Genomic DNA, 17,848 nt, shown 5'->3' with positions numbered 1-17,848 from the left:
TCTATCATAGTATGATCCCAAGAGTATTACCAAGTCTTTTCTTTGGAATTCGGTAGCAGTTCTATTCTTGGAAGACTTAAAAAATTAGCAAAAAGTCCGACATTTGTCTCTTTATATACTCTTCAAACATTTTTTTAAACCTAGAAGTTTTTTTGTGTTTCAAGTAACATCTTTTTAGTAGAATTTTACATTTTCTCTCCTATGTTGTTTATAAAGAAATCTTTTGTTGCCCTGAAGGTATTGGTATTCTGCACGTACTTTAAGGGCTAACTCAATCAACATAGCTGAGGCAGTGTTTTGTGTGTCCCAAAAGTGCCTTCCATTCATTTTGTGTTTGAATGAGATTGGCTTTCACAAAAGTCATACTCTTTTCTATTATATTCTTTCAATCAAAGATTGTATGCTTTTAAAATATAAGCATTAAAGCTTATAAAAACCTTTTTAAAAAGATATTTGCTATTTAACTGGGAAAATTATAGAGAATTAAAATTTTGTTGTCATTTTGATTACTGTTCTTTCTTATGGTAGAAGTTACGCACTCTGTATTTTGGAAAAATACTAGCATATTAATAACTATTCTTAATTGAAATTCTCTACTGTATGTGTGACTACATTTTAAGTCATGGGCTGGCTATGGAGTGATAAAATTTATCAGTGTTTGATAGTCTACTGCAACATCAATCATGAAGAAAAGGCATAATTCAATGCTATGGATTGAAGAGAAAGACAAACCTCTCTAGGCCAGACCCAATCTCCTCTTATCAGATAAAGATATTTTGATTACTTTACAATGTGTACCTTTACTAGTACAACCTCTGTATTGGTCAACTTACTTTCATTGGGAGTGGCACAAAATTAAAGTGATCATGTAGGAATTCTATCAGTGACATTCCGCTGAGCATTCTAAAACTCCTCAAAAGGATTCTCTGCACTTGTTGCCTCTGACTCACATCTTAATCTTTTGCCATCTGGCTTCCAACCCCACCACTAGAATAAGGACTACTCCCTTCAATGTAGTATCATGACCCTTCTCAGCCATCATCCTTCTTTGACCTCTCTCCAGCATCTAACTAACTCTGTTGTCTCCACCTTCCCTCTAGACACTTCCTCCTCCCTTGGCTTCTGTGACTATTGCTGTCTCTTTGTTAACCTTCTATCCGACTGAATGCTTCTTAAGCTTCTTTGAAGAACTATGAGCCTGTTCTCTCTACTCATATAACCTCTGCCATGGTTCAGACTGCCTTTATCCTTCCTAGGCTGCTGCAATAGCCTGCAACTGATCTCCCTGCCTTCAGTTTCTTCTCTTTCCAGTCCACCCTTCATACAGTTGCCAAATGATATGCTTGAAATTTTGTCTAATTTCTAGTAGAATCCCTAGCTTCCTTCAAAGTTTATATTGGGTGCTGTCTATATTCTACAAAGTCTTTCTAGATCTCAGCCCAGCTTCAATTACTAGCACTTTCTTCTTGAGATTGTCTTGTATTGCTTTGTGTATTCTTTGAATTCATTTTGACTTCTTGATGACAGGGACTGTCTTGTTATTGTACCTTGTGCATTGTAGGCATTTAATAAATGCTTATTGTATTGAATAAAATGCTGTTAGCCTGTAGCAGCAAAAAAAAAAAATTAAAAACTTTAGTGGCTTAAATTGGACATGGTAGTTTTCTCGTTATTGAGAGAGATGATTGCATCTTATAAAGCCAGATCCCTGAACCAATACTGTAGTTGTCTTCAGCTTTTGACAGCCAAAGATACCCTTGGACAAATGCCCTATAAACATTTTACATAAACCTTTCTATCCTTGTGCCAGTCAATAAGGATGCTGATGATTTGATTTTTCTAACTAGCCAGCTAATAAAATTATACAACAATTATACAACATTTTCTGTGGATTAATTAAATGTTATTGTTGTTCAGTTGTGTCCAACTCTTTGTGACCCATTTGGGGTTTTCTTAGCAAAGATACTGAAGTGTTTTGCCATTTCCCTCTCTAGTTTATCAAGATCACATAGCTATTAAGTGTCTGTGTTCATATTTGAGCTCAGAACCTCTTGATTCTAGACCTGGCGCTCTATCCACTGTACCACCTACCTGACTTAAATAAAGACTGAGTTTTTTGATCTTATGGGAAACCAAAGACATAAATAACTGAACTGCAAGTTAAATTTATGGAAAGTAATATATTCTTTTTACCATGTTTCTCAAGATGTTAGAAACTGAACATGGTCTAACTATGAGTTTGGGATTAAGGGAAAGTATGCTAAGGTGCTATATGATCCTTTTGCACTATATATTCTTTCTGATGCTAAATGCCTTTGTATCAAAATAGTTTTGGGATATGATGATGCTCAGGTAATATTTGAACTAAATTTAAACAAATAATCCTTCATAAATACAGACAGAGTGTGTATATGCCTATCTTTACATATGATGGAGAAGCTAGGTGGCACAGAGGATACAGTGCTACACCTGAAGTTGGAAAGACTCATCTTCCTTAATTTCAATCAGTCCTCAGATACTAGCTGTGTGACCCTAGGCAAGTCACTTAACCCTGTTTGCCTCAGTTTGTTTATCTATAAAATGAGATGGAGAAAGAAATGGCAAACCACTCCAGTATCTTTGCCAAGAAAACCCTAAATGGGATCTCAAAGAGTCAGACATAACTGAAATGACTCAACCACAACAAATTATTATATATGTAAATATGTCTGCTTGTTCACAAAATGATAGTATAGTATTTTGAATATTTTTAAAAGCTTTAATGAGTATAGAAAAGGATGCTATGATAGAAATTCAGAAAACCTTCTGATGATGATGCACTCTAGACTGTTAAACTTGTCAGATAACCCAACTCTGGCAGTTAACTAGGAACTTGATAGATATTTGTCTGGTTGGTGAACCACTCTAAGCTTTGTTTCTTTATCTTCAAAATATGTATGATAATACTTTTGCTATCTACCTTCACAGGGTTCTTGGGAGGAAAATGCTTTGTAACATGCATTATAAATGGTTCTACAACACTGCAAATTCTATGAGGGCTGGGCCATGTCTTATCTGAACTTTATCTTTAGGGCTATACATTGTTTGGTACCCAGCAGACACTTAATAAGTATTGATTAAATTAAACAGTCATTGTTCACAGGCAGTACTATTTATTGCATCCCAGTCCCTCAAAGCACATATCCAGGATGCTAATTACTCAGGGGTATATGATGAACCTTTTGGCTATATTCTTCCTTCTAATCCAGTATATCTTTTATGGCTTTAGATCTAGTTCCCGTCATCCAATCTTCTATCTCTGCTGCCTGATTGGGCATACTTGCTAAAACTCTACTCTCCTGGTACTGTTTGGCAACTGATGACTTAGCCTTTGCTTTTCTATTTAAAAAAAATATTTATTTGTTTTCAGTTTTCAACAATCACTTCCATAAGTTTTAAATTTTTTCTCCCTCCCTCCCCAAAACAGTTGCAATCTTATATGGATTCTACACTTACATTCTTATTAAACACATTTTCACATTAGTCATGTTGCATAGAAGAATTAAAACAAATAGGAGAAACCATGAGATAAACCAAAGCAAAACATAACACAAGAGAAAATAGTCTGCTTCATTCTGCGTTCTGATTCCATAGTTCTTTCTCTGGATATGGATGGCATTTTGCCTCAAGAATCCTTTGGGAATGTTGTAGGTCCTTGCATTGCTGTGAAGGGCTAGGTCTATCAGAAACAGCCTTCGCACACTGTGGTTGTTACTGTGTATAATGTTCTCCTGGTTCTGCTCATTTCACTCGGTATCAGTTCATGTAAGTGGCTTGGCGTTTTCAAAAAGCTAGAGGTGTACATACGGTTGTCTGTCCATGGAGCATCCCAAAGAAATGCTACAAGACCATGATTGGAACAGTATGTACAAAATGAACAGGAAGAATAAAGAGCTCCTTCTGCCTCATGGAAAACATGAGTCAAAACAATCTGGTTGAAAAGTATTTGACTGGAGGAGAATGACTTTTCTGTTTCACTTTTCTTGGGGATTATTGGTTTGGAGTTGTATGTATTTTATTTATCATTGCTCAAGATATTTACTTAAGACTAGGAACCTTGTTCCTAAAAAGCTCCCTTGGTTAAGCTGTCACTAGGTAATAATTTCTATCTTTGCAGGGAATTTAAGATCAATGGGTAAAAAAACTCCATCCATTGGTTTCTGGCTTCAGAAAAGTTGTGTCTGTTGTGGAAAGTCTAGAGAAAAAGCAATATTGACCCCAAATGGATATAATTGCACAAATCAGAGGACTGGAGAATTTAGAGCAGAAACAGCTTAAATGTCATCTAGTTCAACCCCATTATTGTACAGAGATGGAAGGTAAGGCCAGAGACATGAAGTGGTGAGCCTTGTGTCACAGAGGTAGTAAGTTGGAATAGCAGAGGTCATAGAAGAAATTGAGAATTTCTTTAGAATTTTGATACATGTGCAGATATTTGCATGTGACTTCAGTGTTTTTGTTCTTTTATTTTGGAAATACCATCATGGAAAATAGTGACCACATTTGTGAAAGAAGCCAAGTCAAAGTACAGTTTAAGCTCTTTGAAAACTGAAGGCAATTTCAACCAAAGCTGGTAAGATCATAATGACAAACATTAGTAAAAATTTTTAAAGGCAGACATTATGACTTGAAATCTAGTGTTTGCATTTACTACTTTTCAATATGATTTTCAATATCTTTTGTATCACTATAAATGTTAAAATGCAGTACTTTATATCTCCCAAATATAATTAATAATAATAATAACAGCCAACATTTATATAGTGCTTTCATATACCAAGAGACAGTATGCTGAGTGCTTTACAATTACCTCATTTGATTTTTACAACAACCTTGATAGGTAAGTGTTATTATTATTATCCCCATTTTATAGATGAGGAAACTGAGGCAAACAGAGGTTAAGTGACTTGCCCAGGGTCACACAGGTAGTATATTTCAGAGGGGGAGAGTGCTGGGCAAGTTACTTAACAGTATATCATTTGGTCTCTAAGACAGATGAATTGCCCACGGAACTACATTGATGGAGAGAATTTCCACAATGGGGTTAGGTATTTTGCACATTAGGATCGCAGGTAGGCACAAGTAGGTGGCACATTGGAGAGAGCACTGGCCCTGGAGTCAAGGGGTCCTGAGTTCAAATGTGACTCTAGACACTTACTAGATGTATGACCCTGGGCAAGTCACTTAATCCAATTGTTTTCCTCCTCCCTCCAAAAAAATGTCACAGGTCCAAACCAAAACAAAGATTTCCATAAATATTGTATAAGTTGAGATAAACCTCTGTATCTTATCTAACATGCTTTTAAAAAAATTGTATCTTTATTCCTTAATTTAAAAAAGGTGCCCCAAATTAAGGTAGATTGAGAGGAATTGTATTTTTTATAAGTGACATGGGGTCAGAATAATAGAGTGCCTTTTTAGACCAAAAAGGATTCTGAGGATCATTTATATTTCTGGATACTAATGAGAGGAGCATATAGATATCAATCAGGAATGCCTGCCTTCAAATCCTGATGTGATGGTAGGCAACTCGGTAGCACAATAGATAGAAAGCTGGGCCTGGAGTCAGGAAGACCTGCGTTGGAATCCTGCCTCAGAAGTCTTACTAGCTGTGAGACTCTAGATAAATCTCCTCACCTCTTAGGACTCTAAGTAGCTCTCTGAGCCTATAAGTTACAGGAAAGGTGCTGACCTGCATTGACAGGGAATTTTCCTATCTTAGAGTATCCCATGGCAATGAAATCACAAGTCTAGCCCCTATTTCCATACAATAATCATAATGGTGATTACATATTTCACTTGACTTTGGCATATAGCTATTCATAGAATGAGCAGATACTGAGGTGGCAATGATAAACAATACTAAACCAATGTGTGACCACAGGAAAAAAAAAAACTTCATTAAGCAGAGATAATAATAACTAGCCCTTATATCACTCCTGCTATGTTCTGGGCACTCCTCTAAGCACTTTACAAGTATTATCTCATTTGATCCTCACAACAACCCTGGGACGTAGGTGCTATTAGAGGTTTGTTGTTTAACCATTCTGGGAAAGTTCCATCTGAAGACAAAGAAGTAGTATTCACACTAAATAGTCATTAATTTATGTTAGCTCAGTCATATGAATTATCCTTAGCTGACAACTATGGGCCTCTTGAAATTTTAATACCTTTTATACACTTCAGTAGTGCTAATTGTGACTACTGCAGATATCTTGTGGGATTTAATTCGTCCTATATTAATACCAGTGAGAGCTTTCAAAAATTGTATGCCCACAGATATAACTGGTTTGAATTAAAAAAAGAAAAAAACCATTCAAACCTATTCTGAACTATGCTGAAATGTAAAAGACATGAGAAGCAGAATTGACGGAGCACACAGGAGTATTCTGGGTGGTAAGGAGACGGTCTGAAGCCTTGAGGTCAGCTTGCCTTGATGTACCATGAGATACTGTGATGTCATGATAAACGAGGTAGAAAATACAAGGTTGGAGCATTCTACTAATCTCATCCATACCAAAAATAACTAAGAATATTTGTCAGTAAATTATTAATTCCAAGGGTATGAATAGTGAAGGGTCTTAAGTTCATCCCATATAAGAATTGACATAAGGAAATGGGATTGATTTCTCTGGGAAAGAGAAGACTCAGGGAAAGTAAAAGTTGTCTTCAAGTATTTGACAGTCTGTCACATAGAAGATCCAGTGGAAGGAATGATGAACATGTAGTTTGAGTTGCTTAGGGGATAGTCAGCTCACAGTGTCTAGTTAGTAGCTGAAGGTTTGCAACTGGAACACAGAAGAGAAACTAAGGCTGAATGTATAGATCTAGGAGACATCTTCTTAGAGATTATAATTAAACTCATTCCATATTCTTTTAATCCTCTATTCTTGGAGATATTTTTAGCCTTTCAAATGTATTTTGTTATCATTTTGTTTACTCAATTTATAGAGTTATTTTACTATTAGCGCTACATTATTGTATTGGTAATATCTCAGTTGAACATGTTGAATTTCTTTCTAATTATTTAGGTCTTTTAAAAAAATCCTATAAATCTCTGTAGGTTAATTTCTGTTAATTTAATACTTTTTTTCTGTTTTCAACTTAAATGGAATTTCTTTTCTTATCACTTCTTCTTGAATTTTATTAGTAATTATGTTGAATTTTTTTGCTAAACATAGCTTGCTTTTTGAAGAATGCTTCATGAGGTAGAATGTAAATATTACTACTTCTATTTTACAGATGAGGAAATTGAGGGTCAAAAAGGTTATGTGAATTACACGCCTTCACGTTGTTAGTACGTATTGAAGGGACTCAAATCTAGCTCCTTTGACTCTAACACCAGTCTACTTTCTATTAACTACTTCTCTAGTTAGGTGTTTTTTCTTAATTAGAAGATCTTTGCTTTGCAGCATTTTGTTCAAGGTTTAGTATTTTAAAACTGCACTAAGACTTTTGTAATGCCCAGTGTATGCATGTATTGATACTGTGTATATATTCTGTAATAGCACATACATATCTATTATCACAAGTTTATATTTGTGTGTGTATCTATATGTATTTTTGTTGTTATTTAGTCATTTCAGTCATGTCCATTTTGGGTTTTGTTGGCAAAGATATTTCTTTGTCCAGTTCATTTTACAGATGAGAAAACCAAGACAGAGTTAGGTGACTTGCTCAGGGTCACACAGCCAGATTTGAACTCAGGAAAGTGAGTCTTCCTGACTTCAAACCCCATGTTCTTTCTGCTATGCTACCTACTTGCCCTGTATATAGAGACATATATGATACATACATACATACATACATATATGTGTGTGTATTTATAGCAGCCCCACTATACAAAACATGTATATCTGAAAGTAAATAAAACAGCCTTTTTTTAATAGACTTTTACAAATCTATAAAACTTTTTTATAAAAACCAGACTTTTTATAGATTTTAATTAGAATTTTCTCTTCCCCATTTCATCTGAATTAGTGAGTTTCTACTATTCTACATTCTCTTGGATTATATTTTAATTCTGCTCTATGACTCCACATCATTCCAGTATGCTTCACAAGCTCCGGGTAGAATAGCAACTCTCAAAAATTTTAATTTAAAATTTTATTTTGTTCTGAATTTAACAGAGAACATTTTCATATTCAATGTACAACAGAAAAAGAGGATTATATTACAAACCACAAATTACTATTACGTACAGCTTGTTTTTTAAAAAAATATATAATAAATTCAATGTTATTTTCAAATCTGTCCTGCTTGTCCGTGTTTTCCTCTGAACTTCAAAAGAGGCTGGATTCCTATTAGTAATACACACTGAGCAATATTAAAAAATCAGACTACATTGTAAATTGCTTATTTAAACTACAAATAACCAGTCTTCTGAGGGGGAAAAACCCCATTAAGAATGCCAGAGTATTTCCTGAGGTTTTTATTTCCAAAATTCTATGGTCTTCTCACGAATATAATGGAATAAACAAATCCAAATGTTCCAGTCTTCAGGGGCTGGATAGATAACAGCATGAAGCAGCAATCTCTCACAATATTTAGAGTCAGACTTTGTGCCTTCTATCTGGAAGTCAACATCATATTCCCAGTGACAGATGAGGAAACTGTCTCACAGAAGGGTTTGGTTACTTTCCTTATAACTAGAAAGCAAGAAGCAGAGCAGCAGCTAGAATGTAAAACTGAGCCAACTCTGCAAAATTCATTGGGGAACTAAATCAAATGAGTTGTAGGTTGTTGTGCTGAGAAGCTAAGCAATTCATTTTTCAGTCAGTCATGACCTAGCATCGATGGAGCTTCACCCATCTCCTCTCTCCATTAATTCCTTTGCTTAGGCTGTGGAGCCACTCCTTTTCCGCAAAAGAGAGGTCAAGTGAAAGTAGAGTTCTCAGAAGTTCAGTGTTTTACAAAGGGCAAGCATTTTGATCCTTCCCACTTCTTCCTCCTTTCCCATAAGTCTCATGGTCTGTGGTGGGCACCACTTATTTAATGAAGCTGATGACAGGGGCCTGTGGTTAAAGCCTCAAGGTACAGGAGTACAACAGATATTAGGAGAATAGCAAAATCCATATAAGGAATGCTTTCCTTCCCATCCCAGGGGAAATTCCAATTGCTCAGAGAGAAAGGAAGGAAAGTATTCCTCCAGAGTGGTGATCCTAGCATTATGAAGTCATAGGCTCAAATAAATGAAACTGGTTCCAGCAAGGCAAAACATGAACCAGAATTGACATGTGTGGTTTCACTAGAGTACCACACTATAGCTTCTAGCAATAAGCTCTCTGGAGCAGAAGTGCTAGGTAGCTTTGTTTTGTCATAGCACTATGGTTACCACAGAGACTGTTGTGTGTGCTATAGGGAGGAAACAAATAAAACTGACAAAATGTGATCTTTAATAGCCCTTCAAGTATTTTATATGTTGAGCTAGCTGCTTAGTGTACAACAGAAAACAAGAATTTTTCAAATTATTCTTCTGAAATGTCATTTAAATGACACTGGTAATAATGTCTTCTTTTTAACCCCCAAATTTGTTTTGCTAATGTAGGGTCATATGCCCTAAAAAACATTAATTCAGAGGTTATTGGGAGCTATTATAAATGGTTACATAATTAAAAGGAATGGCAGGGCTTTTTCCCATTCAAGTTCATAGTCTACAATCAAATTTGATAGTGGCTAATTAGGTTGAATTATTATGTTTGTGTCATTAGTTATTAAGAAACCTGTTACTCTCATAAGTTGAATTATCAAGGTATTATGGGTTATCTAAAGTGTATCTCACTAGCCACCTGGGGTGCTCAGTTTAAACAGCCTCTTTTGAAGTTCAGAGGAAAACACAGACAAGCAGGACAGATTTGAAAATGACATTGAATTTATTATATATTTTTTAAAAAAACAAGCTGTATGTAATAGTAATTTGTGGTTTCTAATATAATCCTCTTTTTCTGTTGTGCATTGAATATGAAAATGTTCTCTGTTAAATTCAGAACAAAATAAAATTTTAAATCAAAATTTTTGAGAGTTGCTATTCCACCAGGAGCTTGTGAAGCATACTGGAATGATGTGGAGTCATAGAGCCTAAGTCTAAAGCCCAACTTTGTCACTTACTGTCTATTGAACCTGAGTTTCTTCATCTAAAAAACAATAGGTTAGACTAGATGACATCTGAAACCTCTTCCTCTGTGATCCTCCTTATGTAAAATGACCTCCTATCTGACTATTCTTACCTAGCCCTCCCTTGACCTCCTATCCCTTCCCATTCCTTACTTTTACCTAGGACAAATTTCCTTTCTTCTCTGGATAATGGACTATTTTTTCCTTTTGCACCCTTGTCTGTTTGGAGCCTTTCTTTGTCCTATTCAAACCACTGCCTTTCCCTTCTCATTCTTTTTTAAGCTGATAACTCTGTGCCATTTTGCCTCTTTGGATCTCATTTTCCTCCACTGTAAAATTAGGAGTTTATATATATTAGGAGTCTCTAATGCTATGATCCTGTCTCTGTCAGAAATCCTGTTGCCTAACAGCCTATATTAAATGGTACAAAAGGAAAAATATCTTTGTCTTTCAATACAGTCTTCTGGCTTTGTCTTAGACATAGTGACCTTCTCTTAAGCTCAGAACATGTCAAGAAATGGAAAGTTATTTCCTCATTACCATTTCCTCAGTCATATTAATAAAAAATATTCAAATCTAAGTGACCAAAGGTTGTTATAACAAAGAAATGAATCATTGACACCTCGCTCTCCCCTTCCATGAGTTACAATCAGATTGTGCTTTTCCTGCAATTCTTTTCAAATATTTGCACTGTGGTAATCAAAGTGAAATTCCTTTATCTTCCTTCAAAGATACAAAAACAGTTGAAGAAAAGGAGAGTTGAATTGATTGACTTTTTCAAGGCCACACAGCTATCTAAGTCTTCCGACACTATATCCAGCTCTTGATCACCTAAAATCCTACTACTTCTCTCACAAAACTTTGTGCTTTGAGGCAGAGACCTGCACAGGCTGCATGCATCCTTGAACTGTTGACAAGTTCAGCCCAGCTCTAGCTAGATCAGAGAGGCTCTGGGTGTGGGTTACCCTGAACATTTAGGATCTGTGTCCAGGTTTTTCATAGCAAGGCTTAGTATCTGACCTTTGTTTTGTTTGCCTAGCATGTTCTAAATAACTCTGTCGGGTTGAAGCATAGTGCTGTACAGATATCTCTACCTTTCAACATAGACATGCTGTCTTATGTAAGGGTTTGTCACTTTGTTTTAAACAGTTGTCCCAAGGACCCTGTGTACTCTCTGGCTTATGACTATAGAAAAAACTCACGTCAAAGTACATATAAGTACAGTAATCTGACAATGATTCATCCAAGCATTGGAGGAAGGGGACTTGTTGCAAAACTGTCATAATTGGCTGGGTAATCTTGTTTGGGGAAAACTGGCTTTGATGAATGAATTTCTGTTCCCCTTACATTTGTATTTATCTAAGAGAATTGTGGTTAGGAAATGATTCAGGAGGTCAAAAAGTGCCCTGTTTCACATACTACAGTATCCTTTTGTTTCACAAGACAGTTTCTCTAGACAGGTGGTTCAATGATCATTTAGTGTGTCAGTGCTGAAAATGATTACCAGAAAGACAGAGCATTGGACTGGCATCCACTCTGAGCTTTTCTGTTGACTCAGGATAGGACCCTGGTCAGTGTGCTTTTCTAGTGCATGGAAAAAATGCTGCACCTTTTTCATGTACTTGTCTAATCCCCATATTGTTATAATGTGTTTTGGCCAAGTGAACATTAACAGTAATGCCAACAAATATAATGCCAACTTGAATTTCTGTAGCACCTTTATTCCTGAGAACTCAAAATACTTTCACATAGATTATCTACTTTTATCCTCCCAATATCCCTAGAAATAAAGAAACAGAGGGGAGGGAGAGAGACAAAGTATCATTATCTCTAGTTTTCAGGTTCAAAGCTTACTTTATTTTTTTTAATAGTCCTGTCACAGAGAGACAGTATCTTACATTGTGAGGTATTTCCTCATACTCAGTCATCTGAGTCTCTGGTGTTTTGGTAAATAATACATTTTGTCCTACTGATGGAGACCGAGCTTTTGTGTTTTTAAGAGTCTATTTTGTTGTCTTTTTATACTCAAAATATTTGTGGAGATTATAATAGGCTTTTTAAAGCAATTTATGATATGAATTCATTCCTTACCCATCTCTGTACATAGTTATTTGCTTTCACTGTACAGCTTACTGGAGAATCATTTGTATAATTTTGTTAATAATAGGCACAATGATAACTTCCTATTCTTTCTTTCAGTGAAACAAGTTTTATGAAACTTTGTGACTTTTTGATTCATATATTCCATGGTGTTTTTTTTTCTACTCTCCAGAAATTGAAGCAAAGGAGGCATGTGACTGGTTGCGGGCTGCTGGATTTCCACAATATGCTCAACTCTATGAGGGTATGTTTACATTTTTCATTTCTCATCCAGAGAGAATAAATTTGGACTAACCTAATGCCAATGCCCTAAGATTCCTTTTGTCTTTCAACTGTTTCCTCAGGCTTTCATAGGATCCCAAGTCTAGGGCAGAGATGATCTAATCAAATCCCTTCTTTGATAGGTAATGAAACTGAGGCCCAGGGAAGTAGATTATTTGTCCAATGTCACACAAATAGTGTTAGTGGAAAGTTTTGAACTCAGGTCCTATGAGTCTAGAATTTTCTACTATGCTACCTCCTTTAGTGGTTATAGCACAGAATATCAAGTTAGGAAGACTTGACTTCAAATCCTGTCCCAGACATTTACTATCTGTGTAACTTAAGCCAAGTCCCTCAACCTTTCTCAGCCTCAGTTTCTACATGTATAAAATGAGATTGACAATAGCACGTAATTCAGAGGGTTATTGTAAGAGTCAAATGAGATGATATGTGTAAAGCCCTCTGCAAACCTTAACGTGCTATATAAATGTTAGCTGTTGTTACTATGTTGTACTGTAAGGTTTTTGTGTGGAAATGCAAAAACAGTTGTAGTTTAGGAAAAAATCTTTTCTTCCTTTGCTTTCTATTCTGTTTGCTTTCCACCAATTCCAGTGTCTCTTTACCATGTGCCCCACTCTCTCTAGTCATCTCTTTGCAGTACCTTTAACTTCTTCTTCTCTATTTTTGCCTTGCCAAGAAGCCCCAGAAAATGGTTTAGCATTTGCGTTCTATAGTAAGTTTCCTAGAAATCACATCAGAGTATGTCAGTACATCTTCTCGAATTTGGATCATCTTATGTGGAGGGAAAAAGTCTTGATAAATTTTTTGGATCAAACATTTTAAGTGTCTAATTGCCCATGGAATGCTTCCTTTTTGTTGACTTGAACTATGTAGTAGTTAAAAAATGAAACATCAGTCTTTAAAATTGTATCAAAGCTGTAGCTAATACTACTGGAAAGTTTTTATTTGTAAACAGTGTCATCTTTATTTTACCAGTTCTGCACATTTATCTCTGTGGATAATATGCAAAGACTGAGGAATATAGAAGATGAGCCTTCACTGCTTTACTGACCTGTAGCAAGACACTTACCCCTCTCTGTGCCTCACTTCCTTCTGTAAAAAACTCAGTTTCCCTTCTCTTGCTGGAATATGAGGGAGGAAGGGGGAAATGTCTATAAGCATACTCTGGAATCTTTTTTGTGAATCCAAAATATTATTAATTTAAAATGTGAAACATCCATATATAATTAATGAGAAATTCATATAAATCTTAATTAAACTGTGCTTCCCCAGATGCATATAAACATATATGTTGAATATATTATGAGTGAGACAGTATTTATCTTAAAATGGCTGAAATTCACTTTCATAACTTTGGCCACCAGAGGGGGAATAGTTTTTATCATTGTAGGTTGCAGTTTACACATCAGTTTGAGTACAGATAAACGAGATGTAATTTATCTTGAATTTTGAAACTTTGGGGTCCAAAATATGAGATTAGTGAATAGAAAGGAAAATAATGCAAATTATAGTGCTGAAAATTAATGTACTGGCCTTTTATGTATGACTAATAACACTTAGTTCTGAATACTAATCTATAAGCCAAGCATACATGATAGACAGTACTTTAAACTCACCAGATGAGTGGGATCCCACGATACTGTTGGGAGAGAGCATGTTGTTAGCCATGCAGCTGTTTCTGAGTATAAAAATTAGAAGGATGGTTAGGTTTTTGGTGGCAATGTGGAAATAGACATTTCTTTGCTAGTATTAATAAAAAGAAAGTTTTTGAGGTACCTGGGATTTAGGAGACATTTTAGAAACTAAAGGCAAAAACATTTCTTTTTCCTGAGAGAGAATGTGTCTGTTCAGCAAGATAGCTCATAAATTCAATTGAGTGTAAATAAGTGACCTTAGTACAGATGTCTGCTTTAAGAATGTTTCTCAGAGCCCAGGTTAACATACCTCTTTGATAATGTGGAGACAGAAAAGCTTAGGCTGCTTAATATTTGATCATACCCAAGGTCAGGCACATAATTGTTGTCATAGCTCAATTTTCTTCACACTTTTAAAAGCACTTATCACATTTGCAATGAAACCATCTGTTCTCTTAAATTTTATCAATAGAGCTTTTTTACCCAGGGGTACCTACTATTTAGATTCATGGATTATGTAGCATTTTAGTGACTAAAGTAGATGCCCTCTATTTCAGAAACAAGGTGCTATATTCCTCATGAATTTTTTTATTATTAAATCAAGTGTTTATATGTGTCTTCTTTGTAGATTCACAATTTCCCATCAACATCGAAGCTGTAAAGAAGGATCATGATTTTCTTGAAAAGGACCTTGTAGAACCCCTTTGCAGGTAAAACACATGAAACATTTTTGCATTTCATCTTTTAGCTTCCAGAAGGATTTGGGTTATAATCATCTCCATGAATAATGTTGTGACACATTTTCAAACAAAAGAATATCATGTCCTGTTTAATGCAAAAAGTAAATAATTATGTAATGCCCTTAATAAATGTACTTAAACCTATTCACTAATTCATTCAAAAGTTTGTAATTGTTCTTGCACAATTTTGTTCATTCACTCAGTGGACATTTGTTAATACCTACTCAGTGCAAAGCACTTTGCTAGAGACTGAATCTTAAATTTATTTGTGTCAATTCTATGCCGATGACTCCCAGATCTCTAACATCCAGCCCCATCTCTCCCTTGACCTTCAGTCCTCCATCATCAGTTAATTGCCTATCAAACATTTCATGCTGGATGTTTTGAACACATCTTAATCTCAACATGTCTAAAACGGAATTCATCTTTTCCCCTAAATACTGTCTTCTTCCACACTTCCCTATTTCTGTCAAAGGCACTACTGTCCTACCAGTTGCACAAATTTGTAGTCTCATCATTATCCTAAATTCCTCACTTTTCCTAGCCCTACATCCAATCATTTGCCAAATCTTTGTACCTTTACAACATCTAAGACATCCTATCCTGTCTTTCCATTCACACAGCTACCACCTTATTTCAGGCTATCACCATCTTTCACTTAGAGTATTAGATCTCTTTCATTATTGGTCTTTCTGACTCGAGTCTATTTACATTCTAGTGTATCCACACTGTTCCTGAAGTAGTTTTCCTCCAGTGCAGATCTAACCACATGACTCCTTATGAAACTAAGCCCAGTGGCTTTCTATTTCCTTATCTGTGTTTTTGTCCTTCGTTGCCAAAGAAGACCATGCCATCAGATAAATGATGACATGACTTGCACTTGACTTTGTTTTGAGTGAGGGAGGGCTATGCAGGTCACCAGCCTCACTTCTCCTCCAGGGTCATCTGAATCCAGTGACCAGGTATTCATCAGGATAACTGGAAATGACCCAGGATGAGGTAATTGGGGTTAAGTGACTTGCCCAAGGTCACACAGTTAATAAATGTCAAGTGTCTGAGGTGAGATTTGAACTCAGGTCCTCCTGACTCCTGCACTGGTGCTCTATCCACTGCACCACCTAGCTGCCCCTATTTCCTTATCTATTCAGCTTTTAAAACCCTTCCCAACCTATCTTTCTAGCCTCATTGGATACAATTCCCACTGCCACACTATGTGAGCCAGCAAAAGTGGCCTCCTCACTCATCCTTACTCATGATATTCCATCCTGTCTCTGTCTGTCCTTCATGCCTGAAACCCATTCCCTCCTTCCAGGAAGGTGTGGTTAGCAATATCAGATGTGTCAGAGAGGTCAAGAAAGACAAAGATTGGAAAAAAATGCCTTGGAGTTGGCACTTAATGGTATGTTAATGACCTTTGAAGTTTAATAAAGTTGTAAGCTTAGAAGGCAGTTTGAACGTGATTGTAGGTTCATTGGATTTAGTGCTTCAACTGACTTTTAAGTTTTTTAGTCTAATCTCATTTGTAAAATGAGGAAACTGAGGCCCAGGATGAAGTAAATAATTGGATGGTAAGAAAATGTAAGCAGCTGATGTTGATTGCATATTTAGTAGGGATTTTGATATAAGATGCATATAATAGTGGAGTTTTCATGCTAGAAGAGAGTTTAGGGGACATCTTTTCTGATCATTTCAATTTACAAGGAGGAAACTGAGCCCCAGAGAATTGCAGTGACTTGCCTCAAGTCCTATTTTTCCATTTGCTACATTTGGCAAATGTAATATTTTAGCATCTAAATTAACTGAATGGAATGAAAGAACTACAGAGTTATCTTGTGAGAATGGAATGTTCCTTCCTGTTTTTCTTCCTTTGGTAGGAGAGGCTCACAGCTCTAAAGGCAAAGAGGATAGATATAATATAAAAATTGACACATAATCAGAGTACACATAATGGGAATTACATGTGCCTCATCACTTCAACTTGCCTTCATCCATCTTATAGCAGATACTTATGGTAACATTTTATATGCTATTTGTGCCCAACCTCTAATAGAGCCTTCCAAGCTCCTGTTGGTCAGATCAGCCGTAATTAAATGCACTGTACGTTGACCCCAACATAGTGATGTCATTTTAGTCCTCTTCAGATACGAAGGACAACAACTATGGTACTATTTAGGCTTCCCTTGTAAAGTCAAAATATAGAACTGCCCGATGTAAAGGTGGCCAGGGTGCACAGTGGGTAGAGTCCTGGACCTGGAGTCAGGAAAACCTGAGTTCACATTTGGCCTCAGACACTTACAAGCTGTGTGACCCTGGACAAGAATCTTAGCCCCTGTCTGCCTCACTTCACTCAATTGTGTGATGGGAGTAATAACAGCACTTACCTCCTAGGATTATTGTGAAGATCAAATGAGATAATATTTGTAAAGTGCTTAGCCCAGTGCCTGGCACATAGTAGGAGCTTAATAAAGGTTTATTTTATTGTTCCTACCTTCCCTTTGATCAGACTTGATTTCTTTCTGTACAGAAAGAACACGATTGTGTGTTTACCAGGGTAATTGGTACTGTAAAGTAACTTCTACTCACAGATCATGGCTCTAGATAGGTGGGACTAGGTGGAAAAAGACAGGGTGGAAAAAGTTGACCGTTTGTGAGAGATTATATTATGTGAAGCGGTTTTTGGCTACAGGTGATAAATTTGAGAAAGTGTTAGCTCTTGGATATCCCAGAAGTGCTTCAAACAGAAGCAGTTGTTTACTAGTTACTAGGTATTTCCCCATTTCACCCTAGTGACTGACTATACAGAACTGAATATTTTGAAATTGTATTCAAGTCTGTTTAAGTTGTAAACTGTAAGCCAAATTAATTAAATAAGATTCTAAGATGATAGGTTTTAATCAGGAAACCCATTAAAAAATCAGATATTATTATGCTTTATGTATA

The 17,848-nt window shown here is 36.1% G+C and overlaps 1 protein-coding gene across 20 annotated transcripts in view; it reads left to right on the top strand.

The window, feature by feature from the left end:
- STARD13 (StAR related lipid transfer domain containing 13) overlaps positions 1 to 17,848 on the top strand; it is a 750,665-nt gene that overhangs the window by 659,329 nt on the left and 73,488 nt on the right. For 19 of the 20 annotated variants that reach the window (XM_072616415.1, XM_072616414.1, XM_072616416.1 and 16 more), the window contains 2 exons: positions 12,425 to 12,496; positions 14,797 to 14,878. In XM_072616415.1, coding sequence (XP_072472516.1) covers positions 12,425 to 12,496; positions 14,797 to 14,878 — 154 coding nt within the window. Of the gene's footprint in view, positions 1 to 515; positions 4,613 to 12,424; positions 12,497 to 14,796; positions 14,879 to 17,848 lie in introns of those variants that run through there. The other variant, XM_072616430.1, reaches the window with a different exon arrangement.

This window comes from Notamacropus eugenii, chromosome 5 (assembly GCF_028372415.1).
Source record: "Notamacropus eugenii isolate mMacEug1 chromosome 5, mMacEug1.pri_v2, whole genome shotgun sequence".
Lineage (NCBI taxonomy): Eukaryota > Metazoa > Chordata > Mammalia > Diprotodontia > Macropodidae > Notamacropus > Notamacropus eugenii.
The sequence above is the reverse complement of the archived record's forward strand: the minus strand, read 5'-3'. Positions and strand labels throughout refer to the sequence as shown.